The sequence below is a fragment of the Centropristis striata genome, chromosome 19 (genome assembly GCF_030273125.1).
Source record: "Centropristis striata isolate RG_2023a ecotype Rhode Island chromosome 19, C.striata_1.0, whole genome shotgun sequence".
NCBI lineage: Eukaryota > Metazoa > Chordata > Actinopteri > Perciformes > Serranidae > Centropristis > Centropristis striata.
In genome coordinates this window covers 9960413-9977585 of record NC_081535.1, presented here as the reverse complement: position 1 = coordinate 9977585, position 17173 = coordinate 9960413, and the positions used below count along the sequence as shown (strand labels likewise).

Below are 17173 nucleotides of genomic sequence, written 5' to 3'. Positions count from 1 at the left end.
ACTTGTAGACCATCAGTTAGTAACTTAAATATCCAACTAATTTAAATGTGCTGCAATCTCTCATTTGCAAATAGACTGCACATAATGAAATGGAACTAACTTGCTGACAACTACTGACAAAGATAGTAGTTCTTCTTAGAGCTTACAAAGGTGCAGTGTTACACATGCCTTTGTTCTATACAGCCCCTAAAAAAGGGTTTGCATATTTCCTTCTAGAAACATGACTGGGAGGTGGCAGTGAAGTGCATCAACAAGAAGAACTTGGCCAAATCCCAGACATTGTTGGGGAAAGAGATCAAAATACTCAAGGTAAGTCAGAAGAACTTCTTTCCATACCAGCAGTGTTAAATATAAGAATTTCTCTGCTATTTCTATCAAATGTGTCACCTTGATTTTTCAAAGTCTCATTAAATGTTTATAAGATCATTTGGCTAGTGAAGTGGTAATAAAAGATTTTGCTGTAGTGGGCATTTCAGTATGTGGAGCTGGAACAGTGCCATATGTTGGAGTGAAATATGAGCAACGATTATGTCAACACGATCTTGTAGAACATGGAAGTGTCATAGCGAAAGTAAAGTAAGCTACGTTTCCTGCAGGAACTACAAACAACACATGCATGCAACATCTAAATATCCGTTTTCTCTGTCATTTCTGCAGGAGCTGAAGCATGAGAACATTGTTGCATTACTGGACTTTCAGGTATGCAATACTATACACATACATGGTATTTAGATCATGTGAGGAAAAGGCTGATTGCACAATGTCAAGGCTCTGTTTACACACAGAATTATTACCTCTTTTGGCCCAGTTTCCCCATAAATTCATGTGATGTGTTCTTGTGCTCTCCCATGTGAAGCAAACCATTGTAACGTTTCAGTAAATACTTCTGCCTTTGTGTTGTGTTGAGCTCTGTCATCTCTCATGTTTACATTCTGTCTGCAGTCACATGTCACTTCCTGCTGGCCTTTGTGGGTTGAGGCTTTCTGGGGTGTGTAGTGTCTTGTGGGAATATGATGTGCATATAGCAATACCATATAATCTAAGGTGGCAAAGAGTCTTAGACTTTCCAAGGGAATTTAAGATGAGGAAGTTTTGCACAATTTCAATTTAAAAAGCATACCTTTTTATATAATGCCTATTAACCATGCATTGCATTCAGCAGAAGCACTCTTTCATCACTTCTAAATATAATTTGCCTGCAACCCATTAAATAGGCATTCAGTAAAATTACAACCTTCTGCATGCATGGTGCATTCTCCCATCATATGGGCAGCCCACATTATTACTGCCAACACTACTGCACTGTCTGATCCAAAGGTCTACATGCTCTCAGGAAAAGTTTTGATTATATTACTGGAGTGAACATATTTTATATGATATTATATATGTATGGTATATTTCAGTTAACCGGAGATAGCAGACCAAAGTAAAGTGCACAGTTTATAACTTGTTAACACCTTCTGCTAGTTTTTGGGAGCTGTCACATTGCAAACGTAGCTTGAATGAGCATACTAATTGAGGAGTTTAAATGTATCTATTTCCATTAATTCTTTATTGTAAAACATTTATTTTTAAAATTAGTTTTTCACTAAGATTGCACACAGCCCTTTGCTCATTTTCAAAGTACTTTAGATAATTCCCCACATTTCAAACTGTTAATCATTCATATATTTGTCTGGCAAATGAATGTATTATGTCTGCTTATGATATGGTTAAAAATGTACTTTCTGTCTGCATGAGACGTGATAAGTTCAGCCTGAGCAAACAGCCCCTTTTTTCCATTTATTTCCTGTTCTTTCCCATTAAACCCCAAGTTATTTCCACTTTGGCTACTCCTAGAATTTCACAGCCCTAGTACTAACCTCTTAGCTCAAAGCCACACTAGACAGATGTTGCCTTGTAAGCTGCAGTGATGTTCTTGCTTGCAGCCTAGTAACCAGGCTAAAGCTCACTGTGACAACACCTGCCAGATAATTCAGACAGCACGAACCCCTGCCCCAACACAAACACTCATCTTAACTCAACAGGTGCTTCTCTTGTCTTTTTGTGTAATGGCCAACACTGCCATCTGGTTAAAACATCTCATGTGCAGATTATGTATTCATTATAACATTTGACAAGACAACAGTACTGCACAATGTTGTGTGTTATAGAGCACGTTTGAGGAATGTTGACAAACATCCTGTTGCATTACTGTGTCACTTGTAGGGTTGTCACAATACTTAAATTTTCAACTCGATACCGATACTCAGGAAAATATTCGATACTCGATACTATTTTCGATACCACAAGGATAAAAACAAAGACCCCAAAATTTAACAGAAATATTTTTATTAACAAGAAAAATGCAACATGTAAAAATTAACAGAAACACAGGTTAAATATTTATAATAAAAAAACAGTTGTGCAAAAAAAAAAAAACTGCAACTATGATAACTCGATACTTTTGAAAATGAGTATTGTATCCGGATACAACGTTTTAGTATCGATACTTTTTTGAGTATCGATACTTTTTTGAGTATCGATACTTTTTTGAGTATCGATACTTTTGACAACCCTAGTCTCTTGTCTTAAATTGACGAGAGGCATTGGTCTCAATGTGCTCAAAATTTTGAGATATTTTTCAGATTTCTTTACATATATTTTTTTACAGATTCTGTAGGCTTTCTTACTTGACAGAGACTTGTTTTATTGATTTAAGTTGACCTTTCATCCTCTGCCGATATCATTTTTGTCACAGGCCTTAGTCATCATGAAAAAAAGATTACAAAAAAGTCATGACCAGTGATGCGTGTATTCATATGCTGAGCACTGTTATAGCTGCTCACAACCCAGCACAGTCACTTTATTGCATGGATGGCACACAGGAATTTAACTGCTCTCCATCAGTAGCTTTAAGAAGATAATTTCCAACCTGGAATAATGACTTTGCCCGTGCAGAGCTCAAATATATTCCTCTCTCTTATCTGTACACTGACTCACAGTGGCAGTCTCTCTGTGCATTGAGGATAGTCCGAGCTGGGCTCTAAGATTACAGGTTTGTTGTTGCGCAGCAGACAGTGTAGATGTTCTGAGTGGGGGAACTTACCATCCAGCTATCTAATTAGGTCAAGAAGAAACTGAAACCAAACACTGGACACCAGAGAAATGCATTTACTTTGCCTTTCACAGTTTATCCTAATGTATTTTCCAAAGTGACTTGAAAATTTGTTTGAGAGTTGAATCATCATAGATTAGCCTGAGTTATAGGCAACCATTAGTGTGATAGTCACGGCACAAAAAATGTTTAGTCCCTATTACTTAATAGGTTATGATAGGGCTGGGCGATATGGGCCAAAAGTCATATCCCGGTATATTTAGGCTGAATATCGATATATGATATATATCCTGATATTTTTATCGCAGAGTGAGAGAAAATGTTCAGTTAAAGTCAAATATAGCATGTCACAAGTACTTTTATTGAAACTGTTTATTTAAGTGAACATAAATACTTTATAACAAAAGGAGTACCTTTTTAAAATCAAAGCTCCATAAAGTGCACATTTTATTAAAAAAAATCTTAAATAAAAATAGCCTATGAAATAAAATAGGCCAATCTTTTTCTGAAATAAATATATTTATATGAGAAAAGAATAACGAACATTACAAAATAACTAAATATGACAAACCCTAGTGAGGGCAGCATTTATATATAAAGAAAGAAAAAAAATTTAACTATATCGATATATGCCATATGGTCTAATTCAATATCACATTTAAAAATATATTGATCTATTTTTTATATCGATATATCGCCCAGCTCTAGGTTTTGAGCAGAAAATACAAAACATTCTTTATTTTAGCTTTGCTAATGCAAAGATTGGCTGTTTTTATCTTGTATCATTGCAAATAGTAGGAAAGGTCTCAGGTGAAGGCATCACGGCGTGAACAACATCTATAACACAACACTCACTGAATCCTGACATTGGCAACCCAACATCTGCACTATGTCAATTGTACCAAGGTCGAGTGAATAGAAAATCTTTTGGTCACTATTGATGGTAGCTTGGCTATTGATAGAAATGTCAGATTTGTGCAAGATGTCCTGTGTCGACCTAGCAATGAATTTCTCTGAGCAATCAGTGGTTGTTGTGCTGTCATCATAGAGGACACTCCAGTTTGTGTAACAGGAAATAGTTTCCGCAACAAAATGACTTGGTTTTCCTGGTGGTTTAAAGCAAGTCATAGCATGAGATGAAGATAAACCTAAATGCCAAAGTTTTTATCTAACAGAAGTTTGCTACTGCAGTACTATACTTTTGTTCAAGCGACAGCCGGTAGAAACCAGATGGCTGTCTCCCCGACTGAAACTGACTGGCTGGCTGGCTGGCTGGCTGGCTGGCTGGTTGGTTGGCATCCAGCTTCAATAAAGCCAAAGACAACCAATTTCGAAAGGCCTGACTCAGCTGAACTATAGAAAACAGTCTGGCCTCTGACTGGTGGATTGAACAAGATACCGAGAGGAGGTCAAAGTGAAAGACTGCAGTCATCTGTTGCCATGTGATAAGAGGGCTTTTTCAAGCCGGCAGTCCCATGTTTTCTATTTCACAACTTGTGCCTCAGACAGGTTGTCTGAGAGAGAGGATGGTCAAGGAGAGTAGATAAGATGTTCGAAAAGTTGTTGGAACTTCGAATCCCACAAATGTGCAGTATCTTAATGATCCAAGTTGTTAGTAAATTAAAGCTATTATTGTTTGTTGGTGTTGTGGGAGCTCATGAGTTCAATGTTTTCAACAGTTGTCTGCTTCCAACTGTTTCTCACCGTGGCTCGTGATTTACCCATTGTTCGATAAAGCTGTTGACAACAGAGCCGAGCATCTAATTCACTAATTGTTTTTGGCTCAGTATTAATGTAGCAGAGTACATTGTTTTCATAATTTCTTATCGACTCCAAGCATGCTTTTAATTTTGGATTAGCTGTTACAGGTATGGGAGATTCACAGTAGGGCTGGGCAATATGGACCAAAAGTCATATGCCGATATATTTGGGCTGAATATTGATAAACTATATGTATATTGATATTTTTATCGCAAAGTGAGAGCAAATGTTCAGTCAAAGCCAAATATGACATGTAGTAGTCACAAGTAGTTTTATTGAAACCGTTTATAATAAATCCTGTATAACAACAGGAGTACCTTTTTAAAAAAAAAAATCAAAGCTCCATTAAGTGCACATTTAAATTTAAAAAATGAAATGAAATGCCTGTGAAATAAATAGTATATTTAGGCTGAATATCGATATATGATACATATCCTGATATTTTTATCACAAAGTAAGAGCAAATGTTCAGTCAAAGTCAAATATAACATGTCACAAGTACTTTTATTTAAACCGTTTATTTAAGTGAACATAAATACTGTATAAAAACAGGAGTACCTTTTTAAAATCAAAGCTTCATAAAGTGCACATTTTAATAAAAAAATATCTTAAATAAAAATAGCCTATGAAATAAAATAGACCAACCTTTTCTGAAATAAATATATTTATATGAGAAAAGAATAATGAACATTGCAAAAGAACTAAATATGCCAAACCCTAGTAAGGGCAGCATTTATATATATAAAGAAAGAGAAAAAAATATTTTGAAATATATCAATATATTTTTAATATCGATATATTGCCCAGCCCTAATTCACAATAAACCTGTGTCTGCTTTTTTTCCCTTTATCTTGTAGTTCTTTCTCAAGACTCAAACTCTTTTATGTCTTAGCAGTCAGTCCTTATTTTTTCCTGAAGCCCTTTAGGCAGTCATATAAATCTTTCCAATCTGAATCACCACCACAGTTTTCTCAAACATGATGATTGAGCACAAGTGCCACCTGTTCCTTCTTTTGTCTGCTGCTGACATGTGTTTGTTTACCCCCACTCTTATCTCTTCTCTCTTTAGGAAACTGCCAGCTCAGTGTACCTGGTAATGGAGGTAAGCTCGCTGTGATGTTTGGCTTTGTTTGCTCAGCGCCGTATTGTCTCAGCCTTTGCAGGCAGCTGTGACAGGACCTGGGCTATAATTAGCTGTGTCCTCAGGCATCAAGGGGGGGTAAATGGACGCCAGTCAGCATCCAAATGCTGCTAGGTTGTTCCTGTAGCTTAGTACCATTTCCATGATGGAAAAACCAGAGGTAGAAGTTTATCAGTCGTTTAACTCGTACTTTACTTTCTGAATACTTCAACCTTTGGACCAAAGGTTTTTATGTTTTGGTCTCCACCTCAGTGCCAGGAAACAACACAGACCAGATATTGTCAGTGATGTTTAACATAAGTGTTATAATGCTCTAAGGCTTCATACATATTGATTATTCCTGCAGGGCATGGTAATGATTGCCTGTCATGCTAGTTTGTCCTGTTCTCACAACATAATTGCCCAATCCAGTACAGTATTTAAAGTGCACGTATCATGCCATTTGTATTGATTTTTCCCAGCCTGGTTGTTCTGTTATTTGTGTTGTCAAGTTACATGTGATGTTGTGTTAACATATTTGCCAGCCAAGCAGAAAAGTTTGCTAAGATGTAGGGCTGGGCGATTGATCAAATTTAATTGTTGATGACATTTTGGCTTCCGACAATTATGAAAACAAGATAATTAAGATAGAATGAGGCTCTCTTTTTGTCCTGACTTAATCTCACACACATTTTTCCAGGTACTGACTGGATATGTTGAATGTAGTTTACCAAAATGTGTAATATATGTGTTTAATTGTTTTCAGTCGTTTGTGGCAATTCACTACGACATATTTTATCAAATTTATTTTGGTCAGATTTATTTTATTTATTCATTTTTCTGTAAAAGTACTATATAGTGCTAGTAATTTTAGTTTAGTTTTCCGAGTAGCACCAATTTATATACATTTTTTTCTTTTTTTACATTTGTTTTTCATTGGAATTGTATTTAAAGTTCTAGGAATGCCACTGTTAAAAAATACATGTTTTTTTAAATACAATAAATGCAAGACAATTCCCCAGTAAAATTGTGTAAAATAATCATGATGTCAGTATTGACCAAAATGATCGTGATGATGATTTTTGCTATAATCGAGCAGCCCTACTAAGATGCCTCTTCAACATGCATGCTAAAATGAAATGGCCATTGCTCACAAAAGTCATCAGATCTCAAGAAACAGCGTTCAGATTCACAGTGAATACTACTGAGCTGCAGAAAAATAGAAACTGTTTTTCTTTATGTGTGTTCCCTTTATCTTCATAGTTTTATCTTAGTTGTTGGTTGTCTTCCTAGGGTCCGCTTAAAGTAGTAAAACAGCAAATAAACACCACACTGTACCAGTATAAAGACAGAACTGTGTCAGTATGCAAATGGGGTGACTGTTTCAAAGATATCCACGAGGATTTTTCTATGATAATGATGACAATGTTCAAGTTGTTTAGTTTATTTATTCTTTCTCCGAATAGACAGTTTCATTATAAAGCTGATAGTTGCTGGTTAAAAACAGTATCACAGGAGCAGAACACAGATGTAAAATAGCTTGAAAGTGACAGCGGTTAATTCTAATTCCATTCATTATTATCCTCGTTATTTCATGCTTATCTCTAAGAGGAAATGACTTGTGAGGCAGCCTTTCAAAGCCTCACCTTTCAGAGCTCGGCTAGCCCTTTCCTGGCTTCATTCATATTGATGCTGGGAATGAGAGCAAGGGTATAAATCTGTAAACACATCACTCTTTAGCAAATCACTGCTCTGATCTCTTTTGCTTTCTAGCCCCTACAGAGACCGGGTGATGCCAGACACTCATTCACTATAGTTACACATCAGCCCTCCATGTTAACTGCGTTTCCTAATGATACTCCTTTTCATCTCCCTCTTTTCATTTCCTCTCTCCCCCCTTCCTGCCTCTCTTTCCAATCCCAGTACTGCAACGGGGGCGACCTTGCTGACTACTTACACTGTAAGTGCAACAATTCATCTACTAAAAGCTCCAGGTGCTTCTCAGTAGAAAAATCAATCGAATTGATGGGTGAAATGTCATCTTTGTAGCTTGATGACAAGAAAGTGAGAGTCCTTGTTCTATGAAAAACTATGAATACCTTCCCTCTGCTGTCTAAAAGCCAAGATCATAAATCATAACAATGTCACACTGTCCAACAGTAGAATCGCTTTCATCTTCTAGATTGAAAACTCTACAAGCAATCAATAAAGGCATTTAAATCAAACTCAATTCTTTAAATGTAGCAAATGTTCTTGGAGTCGTAGAATAATGATTTTAGGATGGGAGCTGCTACTTAAGACATCAAGTAGCAGAAGAGGAATGCTTGTTTTTCAGCTGTGTTAGAGCTGCCAAGAAGAGTTCAAATAAAAGGAAGGAAGAACTTTTCAGTAAAATCTCCGCCCCAGGGCAGACATTCAGGTCACAGTGCTGTTTTTTTTAAGCTTCCTGTTTGACCGCAGGAACCTGCCCTTTTTTTATCTGGGGCCCTGAAGACGTAGACAGATTGGGTGCTTAAGTAACACCTTCAAGTACTTTTTGAGTACCTAAGGCTTAAAATAGACTTTGACATGCAGTGTAATAAAACCCACAGAGAAGCTTCTCTCCTGTTTTGTTCTGTCTCCACTGATAACGTAGGTGACACATACGTGCAGCTCACCACGTCTTGCAGATGTGCTTTTGAGTCAGCACTGTGCAAACAAACTGAGAGATGCATGCCATTAGAATAAGGTTTACAGCTCTCATCAAGTTTTTCCACATCTCATATTGCAGGGCTCTCAGGAGCCAGTGCACTAAACTCGCCTGAGGTGGGGCCCTTGTCTGTCAGAGTGGGCAGGGTGGGAAATAAGACATCATCAAGGTGTTTGTAGATTATAGCGCTAGCTTTTAATTTGCTCTGCCAGGTAACCAGAGTCCAAACAGAGGACCTATTCCAGTAATGGTCTTTGCCTGGATGGTAAAAAGTAGAAAAAAAGTGTTTTTGGATCCACTACCCACTGTGGTGAATGAACAAAACCTTTTTCCTGGCTCAAGTCGAGCCTGAGTCTGGCTTTAAAAATGTGTTGGAAGAAAGGTGGAGCCAGAGAGAAACTCAAGACCAGGGAGGGACTCTGACATAGAACCATACTGTACCACCAGGAGGTGAGGGAGATGATTGGAGGGAAGGAAGAGACTGGGATCAGGAGGTGGCAGTGGGGTGATGTGAAGGAACAGTGAGGAAAATTACATCTTAAAGATATTTTTAGATGCTGTGAAAATGAGATCATGTTTTAGAACATAACCCGGCTCCAAGATTTATTAGGAAAACGAGTATGATTTGCATAGATTAGGAAATCTAGGTCATCCAGTCCCTGTCTACTATACTCCCACCTTGTGTCCTACATCAGTAATGTCATGTTGTACACCCTGTTTACTAAAGTTAACCTATCCGTGTTTCTGTGCAGCTAAAGGCACGCTGAGTGAGGACACTATCCGGGTTTTCCTGCAGCAGATTGCAGGGGCCATGAGGGTCCTACAGGGTAAAGGCATAATCCACAGGGACCTCAAGCCCCAGAACATTCTGCTCTCCTACCCACCAGGACGCAAGTCGCACTCCAACAACACCTGCATCAAGATCGGTAGGTGCAAAAGTTTGCAAATGTGTGCTCATGGGGTGATGGCTCATATTTTGCACGAGATTTGTTCACTTCTTAAGATTATAAATAATAAAACAATAGGTAGGAGTCTAACCCTGTAGTAGCTATTGATTAATATGGGGAGACAAGTGTTTAAAGACAGTAATAAGAGTATAAATCACAAGTTTCATCACATTATATCTTTATTTGGACAAAGTTACGTTATTTCCTGAAAGTGTTTCTTTAATGTTTTAAATATTTTCACTTTGCATTGGTGATATTGGATCGTTGATCAATAAATCAATATGGATCCAGATGGATGCATTGTTACTAGGGTTGGGCGATATGGACCAAAAGTCATATCCTGATATGTTGAGGCTGAATATCGATATATGATTTATATCCCGATATTTTTATCGCAAAGTGAGAGCAAATGTTCAGTCAAAGTCAAACCAAATAGGAAATGTCACAAGTAGCCCAGCCCTAATTGTTACACCCCTATTCAAAACTTTCAAAAAGCAAAAACATTTTAACATTTCAGTCGTGAGGCCACAGCTCATGGGGGCACATTGGGATATAATAGGAAAGCACTAAAACCATTTAAAGGAGCAGGATACTAATAGAATGGTGTAGAGCAGCACATTGAAAGCCCTGCGGTGTAATCAAGGTCTTTACAGACAGTTTTATTACAACAGGACCCAATAATGATTTCCCTAAGGTATTTGATTCCACCTAGATTAAAAAACTAAACTGGTTAGAGGAAATTGATGAGGGTATATATAGAATTTCACACTCCCTCTCTCTGATAAAACACGATTAAAAAAAGATCCAATAAAGTAAAAATCTATTCACAGATACAGGATGTGTCTCATCAGTTTCCAGTTTGGCTGATTTGACCGTAAACAATGACGTCGGTTCAACAACAAGTAATCACCATGATGAAAAGTGTCATGACCAAGCACAGAGAGCCAGTGTGTGTGTGTGTGAGATGTTCAGCTGTTTGGAAACTCTGCTAATCCTTAAACCCCATTTGTTCCTGTTCCTCTGGAGAGAATAGATTCTGAGTCTGAGGCTCCCAGTCACTGCAGAATGTTATTATCCTCACTACTCTGGGAAAACTTGCACAGTCACACCAACAGACACACTGTTCACTTACACTGTACCTACATACTATAAGTACAGGTACTGACTCACAAGCACATCCACCGTGGCAAAGGGATTACTGAAAAATGACTTTGTTGACTTAGTAAATAGGCTGTGTGCTCAAGGATATGAAGTATCGCTTGTAGAGGTGATATTTAAAATTTTATAATATGACTAATATAATGAGCTACATAGAAATTGTTTGCACAGTTTTTTAAATCATCTATTTGCTCTACTGTAGAGAAAAGTCAACAGTACTTTTTGATTGGCAGGTGTTTTATTCAGCCAGTACTCCCCAGTGGGGTGAACTGCAGTGTGATAATGCTGCTTTGTCATCACACCTGTAATCACAGTGAAGCTAGTGAAGATCTCCCTCTCAGACATTATTGGTATTATAATGTGTAGTTTATTGGTTTTAAAAATGGATAGACCGTTGAGCTGGGAACTTGCATCAGACCAAAATGAATTTTTAAGCGCACTATGGATTTCTTTTCTGCAACCATCTGCAGTTTTCCTTTGAGAGTTTTTTTTTCTTTCTACTTTTTTTTTCTTCTTTCATCAGTTTGTGAGTTTCAGCATCTGCACATTTTCTCTCTACAGCGGATTTTGGCTTTGCCAGGTACCTTCAGAACAACATGATGGCAGCAACACTCTGTGGGTCCCCTATGTACATGGTAAGCACTCTTTGTAGGTTTTCTTAGACCTGATGAATGGGGTTCCTACAGGTGCTGGAAATCCTTGAAAACACTTGAATTTTAATGTGGTGTTTGCTAGATTTAAAGAAACATGAAACCTTGTTGTGTTTTCCTTTTTAAGTTGTTGCTTGCTGTTGCAAAACATATTTTGGCTCGTTTATCGCAAAAGTATTGGGGACGAAGAAGTGAAATAATCAGTATACTTTGAAGAGGGTATGCACTGTACATGTGCATCTCAATAAATTGCAATATTATAGAAAGTTTATTTAAAGTTTTATGTAATTCAATTCAAAAAGTGGAAAGACAGAATGAAACTTTTCATGTCTTAATTTATTTAATTTCTTCTAATTATAGTGATTATGCCTTACATTTAATGAAGACCTAAAATTCAGTGTCTCAAAAAAAATTGTAATATTACAAAAGACCAATTTTAAAAAGTATGTTTAATATGGAAATGTTGGCCTCTGAAAAGTATGTCCATCTATATGACAGCTGTAAGGTGTGCTTGAAGTTTAAGTGCTTGAACTTGACTTGGTTAAGATGTAGGACCTCTGAATGGAAAAAAAAGCCAGCATACACAAGTGTTTTGAAAAGGCAAAGTCAGATTGGATTACTTTTGTGTTTTATCACTAAAGGTTAGCAGTCATTATGAGCAGAGAAAGTAAGTAAGTAATGATGCTTTCAAGGTGTAAGAGAAGGTGACATTTCAAAAAACCACCATGTTTTAGTCATCAGTCACCCAAAACTGATGATGGCTCAATTGCTTTTGTGATCATTGCTCATGTGAAAAAACAGAGCTCGGAGCTAGTTCTTTTAATACGTTTTTATAAACATAATACATAATGGATAATACTCATTTAATCACCTCATTAACTGTTCATCAAAGAATTCCACCAAAGTGTTGCGATCTCACTCTTTTCTCTTCATCAGGCTCCAGAGGTCATTATGTCCCAGAACTATGATGCCAAGGCAGACCTGTGGAGTATAGGAACCATAGTGTTTCAGTGTTTGACTGGGAAGGCTCCTTTTCAGGTAAATACACTTTTACAGTGCATGTTCTAACTTCGCTCATGGTTACCTACAGTTGTTCTTTTATCTAGTGTAATTTACTGATGAACCACTATCAAAACGCTGAAGTTTCTGTTAGACAAAATTATCAATAGACATTATGTTGTATAAGATTTACTGGTATTATTGGTGAGTCATAAGCATGTTTACAGAATAGTGTATATATTTTATTCAACAGCCGCTTTCTCTCTGCCAGCTACAGTGCTGCAGTAAGTCCTCTCCACTCGGTTCTTTATCAGTGGCGGTTCTAAAAAACGGAAAAGATGATATTTAAGCATTCAAAACCTTTATTTTAGCTTATTTAAAAATCTAATTTAAGTATATTTGGAAGACACAAAAACATTGATTCAAACAATGAGACTTACCAACAATAACAGTTATTTTTGTACGACAATGACATTTTTTAATTTTTGTGCACAATTACTTTTTTATTTTTGAAAGTGCAGTACAGTGAGAATGATCTTTTTTTATTTATTTACACAAGCTTTTATTGCACAATTAAACTATTGTACAATGTTCACATTCTGGGTTCCTTCTGTGTACAATGAGATATTGTTTGAACAAAAAATAGGGAAGAATTGTTCTGTGGTTCATCGTTATAAATTGATCATTTTATTATTAATTTGTCACAGGGGCCACAGCAGGGGCCAAGGGCTTCTTCACAGGGGCCCCTGTGTAGAACCGCCAGTGTTCTTTATGTAAACGTGTCCTTCGCCTTCATCCCTGTGAAAAAGAGCTTTTTAAATATTCACAGTTTTGTAATGTTTGTATTTGTGAAATTTTGCTGCATAGTGCCTTATCTTGATTCTTTACTGGCTTTTACTCAATATCTATTTTGCTAAGTTAAGAGTATGTGAACAATATGCACATAAGTATGCTTCTCATTTTGCACGAGATAATAACATTTAAATATTTTAATATGATTAAAGTGATGTTATACAGTAACACAAAATCGTGCTCATACTCCAGATGAAGTGCAGTTTCAACTGAAGAGTATTTGTTGAAAATATTCACAAAGACTAACTCTTCTCTCCAGATCATGTGAAAAACAAGCAACACCCCAAAGACCCAGCAAAATGCCTCAACTAACTGAAACACATAACTTCTTTCAAGCTACCGCATCTAAACAAACCCAGAAGCATTTGTGATGAAACAACCGTGGTAGCTTCACTCTTGGCTTCATTGGCAGGCTTTTTAAAATGTGATATTGTGTCCTTATTGAACCCTAACCAGCCACTGTTAAAGACATGCTCCTGCCTGTGCAGTGGCAGCATACTGAACTGTGCCATAAAATCTATGCAACTATAGTATGAGACAGTGTTATGGTTGTGTGTTTATGGTTTAAATCATGCTTACATATGCAGATGCTTACATGTTTTCAACTATCTCTCTGACTGTCTTTAGGCTAGCAGTCCCCAGGACCTCCGGATGTTCTATGAAAAAAACAAGACTCTCAGCCCCAAGTAAGGAGTTACAGAGAGATGACAGCATGTTTATTTTTCATGTGATTAATAGATGCGACAGTAAAAGAGTCAAAAACATTGTCAAATTTGTCATATTTTTCTGCATTTGTTTAAATACAGTATTTTTCCTTTTAAGAAATGAGAAACTTGACTGCAATACATCTTCAGACTAGATTAATGAATAGTAAAACCCTGACCCAAACTCTTCAGAGAGAATGTGTTATCTTTGAAATTACTTTTTTTTTTGTTGCGACATTGCTATTAAAAGTCCCAAAGCAGTCTTCTACAGAGATGCTGCCAGTTTCGGCCATGCCGGCTGGGCCATATTAACAGCTGAACAGCAGTTAAGTTACAACATTGCAAGCAATGGCAAAACCCCAAAACAAACCAGTCTCTTACAATTCAGTTCAGTAGATCACAGCTGCCACTTATTGTGAAAAGCACCATGCATTTTGTATTATAATCATTCATTTATTTTTCTGTAAGTAATACAGGTGGATCCCTTTTTGTTTCCAGTATAAACCTAAATAGTAAACCAGGTGCAGCTGTATCTGTGTTACTAGATTTCTCTTGTATTATTTAACCTTTAAGATTTTTTTTCCCTGCACAGCAGCAAACACTGACTCTGCTATTATGTGTTCTCAGTATCCCCAGAGAGACTTCAAGCCATTTGAGGCACCTGCTGCTGGGTCTGCTGCAGCGCAACCACAAGGACCGCATGGACTTTGGTTAGTGAATATCAAGTACAGTAACATGAATGAAACAACAGATGTAACAAATATCCCTGTGTGGGTCGGTATCAATGTGTATAGTATGCACAATACTGTACTGACATGTTGCTCTGCTTCACTGCCTTCTACTAACTCAATTTCTTCTTGTGTTTTTGCTAGATGAGTTTTTTTGTCATCCTTTCCTGGAGGCGAGCTCATCCATGAAAAAGAGTAAGTGAGAATAAACTATTCTTAATGGAGCTTGGTTGGGTAATTCTTACATGCAGGACTTTTTTTTGTAAAGGTGCATCTCAATACATTAGAATATGATGGAAAGTCAATTTCCAGTAGTTCAAGTCAAATAGCCCCAACCAAGTATTGAGTGCATATAGATGGACATACTTTTCAGAGGCCATTTTCATTTCAATATTAAACATACTTTTTAAAAGTGGTCTTTTGTAATACATTTTTTGAGACACTGAATTTAGGTCTTCATTAAATGTCAGCCATAATCATTTCAATTAGAAAAAAATAAATAAATTCACTCAAATTTAAACACTTTTTGAATTGAATTACTGACATAAATAAACTTTTCTATGATATTCTAATTTATTGAGATGCACCTGTATATGAAGTGTGTGTGTATTACTTGTTCTTTGAGTGTGATAAACATAACACATTATCTTAAAGCAGTAAATGCAAAACTTCACTTATCTCTCAAAATAAAATATAACCTCAAAAGAGTGGAAAAAAAATGTCAAAGCTGATTTTTATTTTATTTTATTCAAATTATATTTTTGTAGGACAACATCTAGTAGTTGAGTTAGCCACATAGTGATGCGAAGATGACCAAAAAAATGCTATTATTTATAGTCGGCAAACTAACACCCAAGTTTCTATTTATATTCATTGGCCATGACCAAGCTGCCTCTCTGCATACACTTCAGTTGTCTAACCAATGTGCTGCATTTTGTTGCAGCAACTCCTACCGTGTCCATGACCTGCTTCCCAAGCTCTGCATCAGCCAGCTCTTGTAGCAGCTCCTCCACCTCTCACCTCGCCTCACCGCCGGTTTGTGTCTATTATTCCTGTTTCCTCTCTGTTTTTCTGTCTGTGACTAAGTAATGAGGCTGTGTCTTTATGTGCATCATAGAAACCAGACAAGTCTGTTACTGTTAGGCCTTCCTACACGGTTTCATTATTTCTTTTGTGCTTTCATTCTCAGTTCATGTGTTAATTTCTGTCTTTCTGTCTCTGCAGCAGTCTCTTGCTGAGGTTCAGCATTTGCGTGCCAAACCTCTGGCCTCCCCTACCCAGGAGGCCACTGGTTTTCTCCTCAAGGACTCGTCTGGCGGGGGCGGCAGCAGCAAGAACTCCTCCTCCTGTGACACGGATGACTTTGTCATGGTGCCTGCTCACTTCACCAGTAAGTTGTTTTTTTTCTTGAGATCCATGAATGTCAAGTGCAGCTGTGCATAGCCAAAGCTTGTATCCGGCTCTGTGGGATTACTGCTGAAGTATTTGGAGTCATGTATTATTTATTCGTCATAGACTCTATCCAGACGTTCTTTCAGTCTCTGTTCTTAATGTTTTTCCAGCGGGTGAGCTGACATGTGAGAGTAAAGTGCTGCCGGACAGCCTGATGAACAGCGGGTAAGACTGAAGTATTGGTTATTCATAGATATTAATTTAATGTAGCTGGCTGACAGTGTTGCACAATGAAGCTGGTAAAGGAGGATAATTAACTATTCTCTTGTGTCTGTTCTCCTATTTAACCAGCTCTCTTCTGGCTTCGGCTGGTCTGTGTAGCCAAGTTAAAACTCCTCCACACTCACCTTCCTGCAGCGGGTCTCCAAGTCCTGTCAGGTAACGGCACAAAGCTGAATGTAGGTTGTGGTGATTCATGTAGCCCACAGGATAAGACACTAGGATATGGAAATGGTTAGTGGTAGAAGAAATAAGAAGCAGCATTGTCCAAAGTTGCTGGTGGGGCAGATTAAATTTCCAGATATCTGTTAAATAATTTCTTTAAATAACCTCTGATTATTTCATGTCATCCTCACACACAATGCAGTATTTGTTTTTACATAAAAGATATTGTACAAGTGTTGCAGTGTGGGCATTAATAGAACAGCTCCATAAATATTTGGTGTTCTCATTCCTGTTAGATGTGTTAAACTCTTAAACACACACACACACACACACACACACATACACACACACTAACCCTCTCATCTCTTGTCTAACTCTTTCCTTTGGCATACTTTCCTCTTCTCACTGTTTTTGGCAGACCCACTGAGTTCTTGGGAAGTAACTATGGTGGTAGCTATGGAAACCATGGTCAGTCATTGCCTATCCCAGTCCCCACCCAGGTCCAGAACTACCAACGCATGGAGCAGCACCTCCACTCTACCAAACAGGATGGCTCTCCACGGTGAGTTTACACAAAGACAAAACACACACACACACAAGTCTCATTTGTAGTCAAATTTGGATTTACTTTT

General features: G+C 37.4%; 1 protein-coding gene across 2 annotated transcripts in view; it reads left to right on the top strand.

Moving 5' to 3' along the window:
• The window catches only part of ulk1b (unc-51 like autophagy activating kinase 1), a 30025-nt gene that overhangs the window by 2144 nt on the left and 10708 nt on the right, over window positions 1–17173 (top strand). The window contains exons 2-17 of one of the 2 annotated variants that reach the window (XM_059357857.1): window positions 217–309; window positions 658–699; window positions 5928–5960; window positions 7902–7938; window positions 9420–9593; window positions 11334–11407; window positions 12359–12460; window positions 13901–13959; window positions 14605–14687; window positions 14850–14900; window positions 15649–15740; window positions 15930–15968; window positions 15999–16095; window positions 16268–16322; window positions 16449–16535; window positions 16960–17103. In XM_059357857.1, the coding sequence (XP_059213840.1) occupies window positions 217–309; window positions 658–699; window positions 5928–5960; window positions 7902–7938; window positions 9420–9593; window positions 11334–11407; window positions 12359–12460; window positions 13901–13959; window positions 14605–14687; window positions 14850–14900; window positions 15649–15740; window positions 15930–15968; window positions 15999–16095; window positions 16268–16322; window positions 16449–16535; window positions 16960–17103 (1262 nt within the window). Of the gene's footprint in view, window positions 1–216; window positions 310–657; window positions 700–5927; window positions 5961–7901; window positions 7939–9419; window positions 9594–11333; window positions 11408–12358; window positions 12461–13900; window positions 13960–14604; window positions 14688–14849; window positions 14901–15648; window positions 15741–15929; window positions 16096–16267; window positions 16323–16448; window positions 16536–16959; window positions 17104–17173 lie in introns of both variants that reach the window. The other variant, XM_059357856.1, reaches the window with a different exon arrangement.